Source organism: Rutilus rutilus (assembly GCF_951802725.1).
Source record: "Rutilus rutilus genome assembly, chromosome: 17".
Classification (NCBI taxonomy): domain Eukaryota; kingdom Metazoa; phylum Chordata; class Actinopteri; order Cypriniformes; family Leuciscidae; genus Rutilus; species Rutilus rutilus.
The window spans coordinates 34,779,386-34,795,602 of record NC_140230.1 but is presented as its reverse complement, the minus strand read 5'-3'; the positions used below and the strand labels follow the sequence as shown (position 1 = coordinate 34,795,602).

The window sequence follows — 16,217 nt, the reverse complement described above, 5'->3', positions numbered from 1 at the left end:
TGCATAACTGAGAAATAAAGCAATTCAGCAAACCTTCTAGTAGCCTACTTTCTTCAGTCTGTCTCTCTTCTCCAGTGGGTTGGGCTAATCCAAAAGAAGTGAAAACAAGGGGGGTGTTCTGAAGACAGACTGTTACCTGTGAAACAGGGGTGCTCTGAAAACACCCCCATTAGCAATTAGTGCTTTCCACCTGATGAAATGAACGCGGCAAAACTAATGAAATGAACGAACCAATCAGAATTTTGGTCGAGCCAGAACGTATCGACCAATAATCGACTAATCGACTGGGAGATTACAGCCCTAGTTAAAAGGATCAGGGGCGCCACTCTAAAAAGTTCGAGAACCACTGGCATAGATTGTAAAAAAAAATATGGACGACGCCCCTTCGCTCTCTTCCATTGGTGAGAAGTGAAGCCGCCAGTGTCCCGATATGGCGCTGACATCTTGAGTCTTGAGTCTGCGCAGTAGCGATCTCGGGACCAGACCTGCGCAGTAGTGAGCAGGAAGTAAAGCCGCGTAATCAAGGCCCCGCCCCCTCACTCTCGGTGTGAAATAATGAATTATAGAAATTTAGATATTAAATTTAAAAGCTCCAATCTCCTCAGTCCTCCGAAGATCCCGAAAAAAAGTCTGTTGGTGCTTCAGTGACTACTTCGCTCAGAGAACCTGTCAATCACAGCTGTCAATCATGACGTCACACCACCGTTTTTATAACTGAAAACAAACTTATTTTAAAAACAAACCCTTGAATTTACATCAGTGTGATAAAAACTACAGTAAATGACAGAAACCACCGTCAGAAAAAAGATATTTGAAGTGTAATTAAATTGTTTAGTTGGTCTCAAGTCCCGTTGAATAACACGGGGAGGCGGGGCTTATGACCTATACTAGGACCAGTCACCGGGGGGGGGGGCGATCGAGACATTTTGGCTTCACTTTTCAGGGCTTGTGCGGCACGCTTGGTCTACACACACGCTCTGTACCGGACATCTGGATTCAGAGCAAGGCACGAGGGAGTGACGGGTATCTTGGGAAATGTGTGAGCCACGCTCGGAGTGGGTGGAAGAGGCGGCAGCGAGGCCTTTTCATCCTCCGCACACGCAACCACACACACTGTACTCTACCAGTGAGTCAGTACGCCACACTTCCTCGACTCTGGTCTCGGGGTTGAGCTTATTTTCCCACCGCCGCCCACTCACGAGCATACGTGCACCTCTCTCTCTCTCTCTCTCACGAGCTCACGAGCTCGATCACGGGCTACAGCGTCATCTCCGTTTGTAAGGGAAACATAGTCAAGCGCCAAGGCCGCTCAGATAAAGGAGGGAGAGAAAGCAAGAATGAAATGTGTAGAGATCAGAAAAGGCCTGGCATAAGAAATCGTCACTCAAATAAGCTTTTGTGCACAGTGGATGTAACAAGTCCATATACTATTTGATGATGCCAAGACATTTATTTACTCTGTTAAATTTGGTCACTGAAAATCTGTTATTTTTGCTCTGAAAGATTGATGCATTTAACTTTAAAATGTAAAAAATGTGAAGTTGTTGTTGCATTTTAGAGCTGCACGATTCTGGCTAAATTGAGAATCATGATTTTTGTTTGTTTCAAGCGTTTCAAGTTTGTTTCTCCAACGATTCAAAACAGACAACTAAACATCATAACATGTAATTTACTAGAGATTCTGACTAAAATGTTATTTTCTGCAGTCTATTTGAAACGTTCAGGCCTAATTACTCTGAATGAATTGCAGTGTATAACAAAAAAAAAAAAAAAAAAAAGTTTTGAATGAATACTTTGATGACTCAATCATAAGAGAATCCCTTCTCTCGTTTCATAACTGGGTGAATCAGCTTTTTTTTTTTAAACAAATCTCTTGAATTAATGATTCAGTGCCAATTCAATGTAATTGATTAAATCACTATTTGAAGCTTTCTAATGGTGATTTACTCTATTCAAATCGCTACCGTGGACATCAGTGTTTATACCCAAACTATAAACTTTTTCCCAGTTCTTCTGTGATAATATGAACATTTGTAACAGAAATAATGATAGTGTGTGATTTAAAAGACAGTTTGTGAAGCCGTTTCATACACATCTGCTCTCTCTGGCTCAGCGGCAGCAGAAACACATTTGAATGTTATGGTGTGATTTTGTTTTGTCAGAGGTTTAATAGACACACGCGAATCGTTGTCATTAAGAAATGAGATTGCGTGGGTGTTTGAATCGAAATCAGGATGTTTGTACGGCTCCATTACATTTGTGTTTAATTTCATTTATGTATGTTTACTTGAAAACTTGATACTGTTTTTAAATCTCCAATGACAAAATATCAAACCTAAATATTTGCCGATCACTATCACGTCAGGTCATTATGCTCTAAAAACACGAGTTTGTCGGAAATTACTCTGTGATTTCAACATCCTGTCATCCAAATGCCTCTAATATTTGGGCAGAGACAGCCTGCTTTTGGCATGTTAAAAATGCCTCGTTTGCCTGGCCAAAAAACACTCGATGTAACAATACAGAAGCCCACAACATCCTAATGAGAGAGGAGAAAGCCGCCACCGGAGCCATTAGATTACTCCAATCTGTGCTCCTTACTGGCAAAACCTTCACTGTCCTCAGGTGACCCATAAACAGGGACTAAAGCGGGCAAGAAGTGACCATGTGGTGACCATGGAGACAGACATTTAAAGCATCAGATACAGCCTGTAATTTTAGGAGGACAACGATCAAACAAGCAATGACAGAAAAATATTAATAGCCCTAAAAGGAGAGCGCAAGAGTGATTAAGAGCAATTCATCATTCAGCCGAGCTGCTCTGTGCAGGCGGTCCTCTGAATCATTAATGCGAGAGCTCATTCACACTGTGGAGAACACTGTGAGCACGGACAGCAACAGCGACTGGCTGATTGCAAGGTAACACTGTGTCTACACTAGAAGCGGTCGGCGTCAGCTCTGGTTGGAAGCACGTCATTCTCAACGTCCAATAACCGGACGAATCAGCTGTGAGCTCAAGGCTAAAGCTTAGCAAAAGAAAAAATTAGCTGAAAATAAAATCCTATTATGGAAAGAAAACACAATATTATCCTATTAATCCAATTATTAAACACGCATTCTTTGATCAATTCAGACAGAAGCACCGTTCAGTGTTGTATAACTATTCATGTGAATCTTTTTTTCGTAAATGCTCAATCTTGGTGATTAAATGCTCATTAAAAGTGACAGAAATCAGATTAATATTAGCTGATCACGGTGTTGAAATATTGGTTATTTGTGTAAGCCTCAAATGCACCCTTAATAAAGAGGTTTCAAGCACAATTGTCACACAAAAATGAAAAATAATAATATAAAAATGATTTTGTGGAGTTGAAAAAACATAAGTTTAAGAACTAAAAATATATGAAAGCTATACGCATGTATATATTTACCAAATAAAAATTACAAAAGCACATAATGAAATAACTAAAACAAAATGATTGATTCTGATTCTTTTAAAATAATAACAACTAATTAAAATAATAAATACTAAAATAGTACATAAATAATCCTAAAATAACACTAACCCCCAATCATGAGAAATCTGAACTGTTTTGCTTTGGCTTTGAAAATAAATACAGGCTGAGCAAAGGTTGCCCGGAGAAATTCACAACTAACTACTGACTAGCCAACCTGGTCAGTTTCCAGATGTCCAGCGATAAATGCACTACTGTATTCTGAGCTCTCTACCTCTTTAGCAAACTACAGAATCACACACACACACACACACACACACACACACAATACAGCTGTTGTGGCCCTAATCCACAGAGGCTTGGGTTGTGGGAAAAGGCCGAGTGCTCAGCGGCAGGACACAATGGCGTCAGTCACGGCACCGGGTTCAGACGCATCGAGTGACAGAACACGACGGGAAGCGTGTATGTCTTTGCGTGTGTCCAGTTGGCAAACCGGTCGGCAGAGTAACTGTCACCAAACAGCTCTCAACACTTGCTAGGGTAAAGATGTAACCTTTGAAAGACACAGTAATCCAGAGATTAGCACATGGTCAGAACATTTTGCCAGGTTTTTTTTGTTTTGCACGGCCTGTCTGAACTGCACAGCTGTGGAACGTCACAGAATTTGGCAAACTTTGGATTAATAAATCAAAAGTAGCTGAAAAATCAATGTTTGATTAAATTTGACTACCACCATTTTTAGCGATAAACGCATGAACGCAGACAAAGCATTAATTTAATAATTCATTTATATAGTTTAAAGTATAGTATAAAGAATTCAATTGATTAGGCATACGTTTTGATTAATAAAATGTATTAAATCAATAATACAGAATTGAGAGAAACGGATTTTATAGAGACTTAACACACTGATTTAAGCCTCACAATCTTAAAGTAATACACCACAGCAACAGCTATTTCAAATCAAACATGATGAAAGCAATAACCTGCAGTTCAGCAAGCAAGTCAAATGAACTCAGTGACCGCTCCGAATGCTTTACAATTGATTTGGTTCACACACACACACACACACAAACTCACACTCACAAGTCAACATCTAGGCTAACATTAAGCTCAGGTAAATGAAGGTTGGCGAAACAGGGGGTCCGGGGTCTGCAGGGACAGAGGTTGGCCGGTGTTTGCCGAGGTAGGTCTACATGGCAGAGGAAAACAGCCTGAACCCCGACCACACCAAGAGTGCGGCTGATGAATAAGATCTATTCTGGGTTGAGACTCCACCACAGCTAGCCTAGGTGAAAGGCTCTCTGTGTAATTAACAGGCTAAAGACCCGTTCACACCGCTAGTCCGTATGTCGCTAGTCCCTGTACTGTGAAGTCGCTTGTGGGCGTTTGTAGTGCTGTCGCTCTAATGTTATTGGTAGACTGCACGTCTGGCCATATCTATACAAAATACCATCGCAAGTGATATATACAACTATATCATTTTAATTTGACTAGGAATTAGGCTAAAAAAAAAAAAAAGAGTGTTTTTATATTACCAGTGGATTAAATCATTTAGCCTACTAGATTAATGATCGATCAATCAACAAATGATCTCATACTGTCAGAAATTACTAAAACGTCATTCGAATTTGACAAATAATCAATTTTCTTGTCACTAATGGTCAACATAATGCAGGGGAAACTGTAAAATGAACTGCAGCAGCGCTTAACTTGCATCATAAAATTACAACACTCGAACTAAATGTGTGAATTAAACTCTTTTCCATGCATCATTTTATTATATCCATGTATGTGGTTACCGTCAAATCATATAAAACAGTGAAATCGCCCTCGAACTCTTCTCTTGCCTGCACTCGAGACGGTGACGTGAGCTCCACTGAGAGTCCTCTTTCCTATTGGTTGTCGCTCGCGAAAATCGCTTCTCATTTGCATAAAGTTGAAATTTCTGAACTGTTTTGACGTGCGTCTCGCGCCGCTTGACACGCCCACATTCTGACGCCAACCGTCACTGTCGCCAGCGCTAGGGCTGTCACTGTATGCACTGTATCTGTATGCATGAGACTTTCTGAATACCGGCAGAATTCACAGTTTTGTTGCAAAAAGAAACACATTATGCAGAAGTATAATTTGCTGTTATGTGTGTTTGTCAGAGCCTGCAGTTGCTGTGTGACGCGCGTTCGCTGCGGGCGTATCGTGACGAGCTGGACGTTCTCTGAGAAAAACGTTAAAATCGATTCCCTATTTTTGTTTTCAAAACTTGTGTTGGTTGGTCCGATCGATTGTGCGATTGATTTTCGAACGTAAAGTGACAGCCCTAGCCAGCGCTCCATAGAAATGAATGGGATCATGTCGCTTTGTGTCGCTGGCGGTGTGAACGGGGCTTAATTTGTTTACGAGCACAGTGAGAAAAATAAGCAGAAAGGTTGCAATTACGGAGACATCTGAAAAGTTATAGTTCAGAGTGGGACTCGGAGACGTAACCTAGGTCAAGCTCTTTCCCCCCATGTCTACCTCTCATAGTTTAAATTCCCTCAGATCGCCTTTGCCTTCCCCCAACTAACCTTCAAAGGGAAAAAAAGGGCCTAAAAGCCAAAGAGGGCCTCATGTACACAGAGAGATTGCTAAGCTCCCATACGCAACTACCATGAAAACATTCCCCAGGCCGACAACCCACTCCAGAGGGTCCGCAAACCTCCTCCTCGACCACCTTTTTTTACTTACACAATTTATGGCTTACACACTTTCAAGCAGCATATTCACCCGTGATGCGGAGCACAATGCGTTGCTGTGTCTCAACACTGAAAACGAAAGGGATCACATTCTTGAGCTGTGATGGGTCATAGTGACTGTGCAGTGCACGTGGCGAACAGGGCTGGTCAATATTAAACCAAGCAATATCCTCCATATTCAATGATTTTAAGTGCTTTTTATTTGGCTATTGCGTTTCCTAAAAATGAGATGTACTGATCACTTTTAAATGGCTTAAAAACCAATATTCAGAGATGACAAAAAGCATAAACAGAGCGATAAGTTGATAACCAAAATGTATTTATTGTCCTATTTATGCTTCTTCACACAATAACAATAAAATCATTCTTCAATAACTTCTGAAGGTAAACAGCTCATGATACTGCATTGAATGATAGCAGAAGTAAAATAATAAATGCAAGAAGCCCGTTTGAATATTAAGTTACTTTTAAGAAATGAGAACTAAATGTTAATTTAGAGGAATATTTAAAACATGCTTTGATTATTGTTAACTAGACGTTTTACTTAGGGATGCACCGATATGAAAATTTGGGCCGATACCGATAACCGATAATTCTTTATATCTGAAAGCCGATAACGATATATTGGCCGATAAATCTAAATCCAAGTTATTATGTAATTTTTGAGAGCGTTATTACAAAATTATTATAATCTACGTCCAAACACACCATTATAAATCATTTTATATAGCCGACGTGACAGACTTGTGCTGCACATGTTGCACTTAACTGTATTTTTCTATTTTTTTAAGTGACCCCAATCATATTTCAAGCAATTCAAAACCATCATGTTGAACAGCACATATCTGAAGTGTCTCAGCTGAAGGAAAGAATACATAATTTATCGGCTTTAATATATATCGGACATTTTCTTATCAGGCCGATAACGATAACATTAAAAATGTACATATAATCGGCCGATACCGATATAGTGGCCGATATATCGTGCATCCCTAGTTTAACTGTGTTTTACATAATTGCATTATCCATAATCCAATTAGCTACACTTTTCGATGTGGTAAACAAAACAAAATTATTGAAGAAAAAAACACTATTTCAGTGTCTAATCCAAAATTTCATGTTGAATTCAAAGTGCTACTTGTGAAATATACAAGCAATTTCAGATAAATCAAATAAATCCCACACAAAATTGCCTTAAAAGGGTTCAGTGTTTGATTCAATGCTGACTGCATCTTAAATCATTCAGTGTACAATGACAGTGAAACTAGGTTGAAATTATGGTTCAAAATCACCCTTTTTGAGTAATGTAAAAGCGAATAGATATTGTGACAGACAGCACCGGTCTGGCGGCACCCAGACAATTTTACCATCACCCAAAAAAACCTTCACTTTACTAGCAGCCTGTGACACCCTCTCATCCACAATACCAGTGCAAGTCAAACTGCACTCACCATAGAAACCACCCATAGTATGTCATCCGCTTACGGGCGACTGGAGGAGAGAAAGGGGCTATTGTTGAAAACTCTTAGAATGAGATGAAGAGCGAAGGACGTAACTCTTCCTCTGCTTTGGCACTGCCATCAAACAAACAGCGACAATCAGAACTCAATGCAACCGCACAAACCACTGGGAAAACCTGGACACCTTGATCATAAAGCGCTGAAGCAATCGTGACAACATGTTCTCAAAAGGTTCGGGTTTATTCATCCTGTGCGGGAAAACGACATCATTTTGTCCTGTACCCACCCACCTGTAGCATTACCTCGAAATGAAACACGACCGGGGCTTCCCCTCGGCAGTGGCCCTCTTCACGCTGGCAACAGGAAACATCTGGTATAATTAAACACCTCCATGCCATATTAAGCATCAAACCTAATAAAAGCGCACAGGTTAGATCTCTTCACGGTCACTGGACACTTTGTTCCCGCCAGCAACGATGCACAGACTCACAGGGACACAATCATGCATTTTTTTAGGCTGCCAATTATGTTGCAAAAACCACTATTTTTAAACAATCTTGAAAAAGCATGATTTCTCACAATCAGTATAGACTAGGGCTGGGTAAAAGATATCGATTTCTCGATTTTAATCATTCTCATTTTTACGACCCGATATCGATTCTTAAATCCCAAGAATCGATTAGTCATCCTGTTTTTAGTTGATGAATGAATGTAACATTGTAGCGCATCCCATCCAATAAATCACAATAATCTTTGTGCTTTGTTACTATTATGAAACAAAGTCTCAGATTTCAAATTACGTCCATTTTCGTACGAAATTCAAAAACATAAATACCGTTTCGGCGCTGTGGCGTGAGATCGCTCCGGCTCAGCTCTAGAGAAGCACATGATCTTCTCTTCCGCCTTAATAACACCAGTTACAGCGCAAAATAAACATGAATGAGCATCTGAAAGTGTGTTAAAAGGTAGAGTACAACTTATCGAAGTCCGTATCATGTGACATGGAGTCGCTCAATCAGTGTTTCAACCGTGGAAAGACGTCAGTAAAACAGCTTGTAAACAATGTCATGTAACGTCACATTTACCTCAGAAAAAACATATCCAGGGACCATAAACTCGCCAGGCAGCTAGAAAAATTAACTCTAGAGAGGAGCATTTTGCTAAATATATGCACCATATTACATATTCATTATAATTTTTTATGTTCTTCAATTTTGAATGCGTGTTTGAATAAATCTGGCAGGTTTTTATGACAGCCACCATTTAAATGTTTATATTTCATATAACTTTATTATTATAAAAATAAATAAAAGTGTAATTTAAGTGTTTGTATACAAATCAGTTATTTTTTACCTTCAATATTATAGTAGGCGAATGAAGCCTATAGGCTACAACTGACTCCCACAGTTTACAGCATTAGTTAAGAGATGTTTTCCTTGAGAAAATTTGCCATGTATTGCACCTGATATCCAAAATAATCAATATTGAATCGAAATCGAATCGAATTGCAAGCTTGTGAATCAAAATCGAATCGAACTGTGAAATGTGTGTCAATACCCAGCCCTAGTATAGACCTTATGTAGCTCCGCCCCTTTTCAGCGCTGCGCTCGCTGTCTTTTGTCTTCCGGTTTGTATTTCCACAGCGATCTTACGTATTTATGAATGAACTGCCCTTTTTAAAATCCGCTTTAAACATTACAATGCTTGTGATAACTTTCGTTAACTCTACAATAAGCAAATCCATTCACCAGCTAATTACTCCTCGACAGCGATGCCATTGATACAGAGCGAAGTTCAAAGACAATATCCTAAGGATGCTATTTCTCTGGCGCATAAGTCTATAGAACAAATTAGTGTGTTTTAAGGGAAAATCCAATGCTCAAGCTCACAAAGCCCCTTCACATGGGGGTATTTCACAGGTGATGAGATAATGGGGACCACCAGAGACTTCTGACATATCGCCTTAGTCAACACAGAACACGTATAATTCAAGAAAACAGCCACAAGCAAACAGGAATATGTGACTTAAAAAGGGAAATCAAAATGTTGCTGGTTATGCCAGTAATGAACTTCTGACCTTGTGGTCAGCAAGGCTTCGAGAGGTCACCAACCCGACCCGACTCTAACCCTCTTACAGCTCGTTGCATCATGTCTGAGCAATGCTTCTTCACATCGCAAAATGACTCATACTCTCATAGTCAGCCTTTAAAATGCCCACGATGAGGCACAATGAGATAATTGCTCTGATCTAAACCACACTACAACAAGATGTCATGTACTCAGTAATATTGTTTTTCAAAGGAACAATCTTGAGTCCTCCTAACGAGAACTCGATAAATCTTTTTATTACACTTAAAAGTAGAAATTGACCCATACTGACTTTTTATGACCAATAGTATTAAGTGTCTGACAACCTTGCTCAATTAAAATGATTTTTTTTATAGCTTTTTGACACAATTAGGCTATGGCAAAATGTTCATTAGGTCATAACAAAAACAAAACTATATTAATAATAAGATAATTAGTACAAAAAGAAATGCTGAGAAAAATTCATAAGCTAATTACTCCTAATAGAAGTAGTAGCATTGTTGTTATGAGTCATGATATTATAATTGTGCAAAGTTGCTTTACAATTCAATTGGTCTCGCAAAGTATTTTTTCTAATGAATTTTCTCTTTCTCTAACTGGCCGTCTAGTTAAGCTACAGCACTTATTTATTTGAGAAAGAATGGCTATTTAATAAAAAGTATGTTAATTAGTTTCTTGTGTTAAGTTAAAAGTTAAAACTCTAGTCAAAGCAATCAGTCTCACCCTTATATTCAGTCTCAGTCTCTAGTCTAAATATTTATCAAAATCATTCAAATTCACAGCAAATCACCTAATGAATCATTCAGACCAATTTATGAATCGTTTCGACCATAAAGTCAAGTAACTGTCAATCATAAGGCAAACATATCCGGGTCAATGACATGACGTGCATATTTTTGAGTCCAAGTGCATTATTTGCTTTTAAAATAATTTTATAAATTCATGACATACGTCACGTTATTCTATAAAACTCATTTAGTTTGAATACATTTTTAGTACATTTAAACAGCCCATTATTGTTCTGTTATCTTAAACCCTCCAAATTAAATGTCATAATTTTAGGTTTGAAACCTAAACAAATTTTATAAATATCAGTAATTTCAAAGCTGTTGAGATAATAAATAAATAAATAAAAATTGTACAGCAATTTGTATAATTCTCAAATGTGAGGGTGGCACAACTGCAAACATGGCTCTATTATGATGCATGGACAAGGCAACAGTAAACATGAAGATGCATCATCCAGAGGAACACTTTCCATGTCAGGTGGTACAACTACAGTATATATACAGACAACAATTTGGTTGTACCACCTGACATGGAAACAGTGAAAAGTAATTAATTTAAACACTTTGAAATGTTATTTAACAACTGAAACTTGTTGCAACATTGTTCATGACTCAAAAATATGCATTACAACAGTTTTAAATATTTTTTGAAAAACACCTTTTTTGAAGCTTTATTTGTCAATGGCCCATTCATAGTTAATGTCGTGAACGTCACATCCTCAAAAAATAATCATTTTCTTGAAGACGTCATTTGGTTTAATAGTCAATGAATAAGTTCATCCTGTCACAAGAACTGTCAAAACAATACAGACACCTGCTCAACCATAACGACGCTCAGCATACACACACACACACACACACACACACACACACACACTCATATAGCTATAAGGTTAACTAGCCTAATCAAAGTTCCCTTCAAGCCCTTGTCATGACGTTAAAAGCATCCAGATGTGCGCTAAAGACCCCACATCATACACACCTGTAGTTCCGATTTCCATTCATGAGGTCTCTGTCCGGTTCCGTCCCCGGCTCGCAGTAGACGAACTTCAGAAACTCTTCTTGGATCCCGACGGCCCCCCGAACCGGTTCCGTTAACCCAATGCGAGCGTCTCCTCCCGTGTTTCGAGCTCCTAATCCACTTTCCCCAGAAGCCCGTAACGTTATATCAACGGAGGCCGAGAGAGAGACGAGAGGTTCGGTGCTTCAGTATCTGGCTCGAAAAATCTGTTCGGGATTTCAGGTTCGGTTGACAGATTGACGTTACGGCCAGCTAGCCAGACAGCTAAAACGAAAAGTTCCCCTCAGCCCGCTCAGATACAGTCCCGAATCGCTGTTTCTGTAACCGCGACGCCTTCAGAAACGCGTCTTTGGAAAGACTGAGGCGGTTTGTTGAGGTGTTATGACGTTATAGCGAGTAAAAGTCCACTTATGTCGCCTCCTCTCTTCGACAGCGCTAGCCTGCTACTGCTAGTGGCCAGGCTAACCAGCTAAGCTACATTCCCATCTGAGAGGAGAAAAAATCCCGTCAAACGCCGTCTTCTCTTAACTTAAAGTCCCCGATCATCACTGGCTTCCACGGTCGAAGCTAGCGGCCTTCCAAAAGCGTATATTCCTTTCGTTTTACGCCAGTGGTGACATTAAATAAGTTGAGAGTTGAACTCTCTCTCAGGGTTTCTCTTGACAGTCTCTGCGAGACTCGCTACGGCTAAATATGGAGCGTCTGATGGTCCGCGAGCGCGACGCACGGACCTGGCGCGAGAGCCGCGCGCTGATTGGCTGCGAGGGGAAGCGCGAGTCCGCGAGGGAAGGGGCGGGGTTTGAGGCAGCCTCCGAGTGACCATCATCATCATCATCATCATCATCATAAGCTTGTGCGAACAACTTATTAGGCCTCATCTATCTATCTATCTATCTATCTATCTATCTATCTATCTGTCTATCTGTCTGTCTGTCTGTCGTCTATCTATCTATCTATCTATCTATCTATCTATCTATCTATCTGTCTGTCTATCTATCTATCTATCTATCTATCTATCTATCTATCTATCTATCTATCTATCTATCTGTCTGTCTATATGTATATCTATCTATCTGTCTATATGTATATCTATCTATCTATCTATCTATCTATCTATCTATCATCATCATCATCGCCTACATTATCATTAGCTTGTGCAAACAACTTATTAGGCCTCATTCATTTTGGTAAAATCTATCCATACATCCATTCACTGACTAATTTTACTATGAATTTTCTTGAATAAAAATACTGATAACATGAATTATGATGTTATCTCATTTAATAAACCAGAATAGGAGTGATTGCACTTAGTTCTGGTTGGAAAAGGATGCAGGAAAACAGCAATTATTAAAGTCAACATGAAATCAAATTTGACCACATTCACATTCTCTGTCTTTTTGAGCATGATTCATCGATGCATGTTATTCCCAAGAAATACTTTGTCACTGTCATCATTTATCATAATGTAAAAACTAGTTTTTTTCCCCAATGAATATCTATGACATTTTGGAAGTAAAGTTGCCAGCAAATGCAATCTACTTCAATAGATAAACATATGAATTGCAAATGCTGAGCCCAGGATTCAGCCAGTGATGGGCAATAAACATTGACATGCCGCTGTATAGTTCAATCCCCAGACCACCTCACGTCTGAAACAGGACTCAACACAGTCTTTAATAAAAAACAACTTTTATTTTCTTTAAAAAATAATCATCCTGAACAAAGTCTTCTCACTATTACATACAGAGCCAAAATGACTTGCTTATGTCTCCATTCAACTGAATCTATTGGGAAGTGCTATGATACGGACTGTTCTTTATCAGTGGCTTGATATTGCTTAGACGTTGAGGTCGGGTGAAGTTCACTCTTCGATTACGCCGTTACACACCTCCATCTTGTTCTTCACCCACAAGGTGCCTGTGGCTTTTGAGAGTCAAGTACTGCATCAGAATATGTAGTCTAGGACAGACCAGATCAACATTATACAGTGGGGGATCAATAAAAATCACCTCGTTGGGTTGGTAAAACCTAATATATAAAGACACGTCTTTGTATACATTTCATAAACATGAGTTAAAAATAAAGCATGGTCATCTAAAAATCCAAACACAATTTTAGGTGCTTTGAGGCGTCTTCCAACAATGCCGCCTTGTGGAGATTCTATGCCACTTTTTAGGTTTCCTTAAAGAGACAGTTCACCATAAAAAAATGAAAATTCTGTCATTATTTATTCACCATATGATCTGTTCTTATACGGAGCCATGAAAAAAAAAAAAGCCAGTATCTAGATTTGGAATGACATAAGTGTGAGTAATGACTGAATTTTCATTTTAGGCCGAACTATTCCTTTCACAAGAGGTGAGAAAGTATGGCATCAAATGTTAGTACGGGCACAATCTTAACATGATTACTAAGAGGCTCCGGTTACAACACAAACTCAGTTTAAACATGCATTTCATACATCCACCGTATGACATGATTACATGGCATAATGTTCCCCTAACCTTTGTTTTCCTGCATGCTCACTGCACCAACGGGCATCAGGCGAGGGTAAAAGGTGCAATGGTACTGGCAAGTGTGTTGTGTGTGCATGAGTTCAATGTGCTTGCTGGGAAGGGGATTGTGGCAGTGTTACCGACTATGGCGGGTGGGGAGTGTGTGGTCATGTGACCCAACCGCCTTCACGAGAGCAGTGGGTCACTATATACAAACAGGTATTCCTGCATTGTTCGATTTCTTGGTGGATACAAACACATCTCATTCTCTTCTAGCGTCTCAAACGTGCCGTGTGTTTTTCTATCTTGACGGATCTCGGTGACCTTGTATTGCTTCGTTTACAGAGGTCAGTGGAAGAAACGTTTTAAAGGAAAAGTTTACCCAACAATAAACGTACAAAAAACACGTCATACCAAACCCTTGTTATTTACAGTATAACAGGGTTAGTGTGTGGGTATGTATGTATGTATGTGTGTGTATGTATGTATCTATGTATGTATATATGTATGTGTTCATGTACAGTAGTCAACATTTGAAGTGGATCCAAAAAGTTCATCAAAGTTCATATTCACCAAGAATGGGTATTGTTCAAAATTCATGTTTCACTTTGATAAAAGTTTTGATCCACTTCAAATGTTGACTACTGTATATGAACACATACATATATACAGTACATACATACACACACACACACACACACACACATACATATATTTAGCCATATGATTTGTGTACCGTATTCCAAGCCTTCTGAATTCACATGTTAGATTTATGTGATGAATAGAACAAAATGAGTTATTAACTGATTAACGTCTTCATTGCAGCTCTCAAATCTCACTTGCAGTCACGTTTTAAATGGCCACATGAAACTCAGGAACAAAAGCTGAAAAACAGTGAATAATTTCAATCTGAGTTTTTATCTTACGCATAACTAAAATATGACTTCAGAACACTTGGACTATAGCATGCAAGTCATGCAGACTAGTTTTATGATACTTGAATGCTGCTTTTTGTCCTTTACCTTGGTGCTGTTTGTCCTTTTTGTATTGAAAAGAGCACATACTGGGCCCTATTTTAACGATCTAAGCTCATGGTCTAAAGCGCACGGCGCAAGTTCACGTAGGGCGTGTCCGAATCCACTTTTTCTACTTTAACGACGGGACAAATGGTCGGCGCTCCCGGCGCATGGTCTTAAAGGGTTGTCCCTATTCTCTTAATGAGTAATGGGTGTGTTTTGGGCGTAACGTGCAATAAACCAATCAGAGTCTCATCTCCCATTCCCTTAAAAGCCAGTTGCGGTCGCGCCCATGGCAGATTCGCTATTTACATGATGGAATTTGCAAGCGGAAAAACTGAACGCTTCTCTATCAAGGAAACGGATCTGCTCGTGCACGAGGTTAAAGATCCGCCTATAGGCGCACATTACTAACGCGCTCTTTAAATAACAAAAAAAATAACAGTCTATTTCAGTTGCCTCAAAATAGCAACGCGCCAACAATGTGCCTGAACACACACTTTGTTTTCAGACCAGCAGCCCATGGGCGCACATGCATTTGATATTTAAACAACGTGGCGCAGGACGTGAAAATTATAATTGCGTCGGGCTGAAACCAGCAAAAAACACTTGCGTCGCGCCTGGCCCTGCATTGCACCGGGTGTATGATAGGGCCCATAGTGTTTCATGGAAGAAAGGAAATAATCCAGGGTTTGCAATGACACGAGGGTGAGTAAACAATGAAAAAAAAATGTCATTGTTGGGTGAACTATTCCTGTAAGTTCAAGAAGAATTATGTGCACTGGAAGTGAAAAGAAAAAAAAACCTGGGAAAAATCAAACCCTTCCAGAAGAGCATTGAGGAATCAAGTGCAGAAAAACGCACATCTTACAGACGAGGGCTCTTTTAACGGTTGGCATCATGTTTGGCTGGTGCATAATGCTGGTTTGGGTGTTATGCTGATGTGAGAGTGCATGTGCAGGGAATGCACTCAGTGGTCCATCTATCGTTACGCTAATTCGGCCACTCTTTAACTAACGAGGCGAGTCTAAATCCGATAAGCGGACACCGCTGCGACCGCTGGAGAGACACCTGCGTCTGCTACAGTTGATCACTGCCTGCGCTGCTTCTGCTTCACAGACAACGCTGGGCTCGCGGTGCTTTACAACTAAAACTAAGT

General features: G+C 39.6%; 1 protein-coding gene across 2 annotated transcripts in view; it reads right to left on the bottom strand.

The window, feature by feature from the left end:
- Positions 1 to 12,248, bottom strand: part of ago3a (argonaute RISC catalytic component 3a) — a 47,390-nt gene extending 35,142 nt beyond the window's left edge. For both annotated transcript variants that reach the window (XM_084385675.1, XM_084385676.1), the window contains exon 1: positions 11,506 to 12,248. In XM_084385675.1, coding sequence (XP_084241801.1) covers positions 11,506 to 11,524 — 19 coding nt within the window. In that variant the 5' untranslated portion in view covers positions 11,525 to 12,248. The remainder of the gene's footprint in view (positions 1 to 11,505) is intronic.
- Positions 12,249 to 16,217: the final 3,969 nt, after the last annotated feature.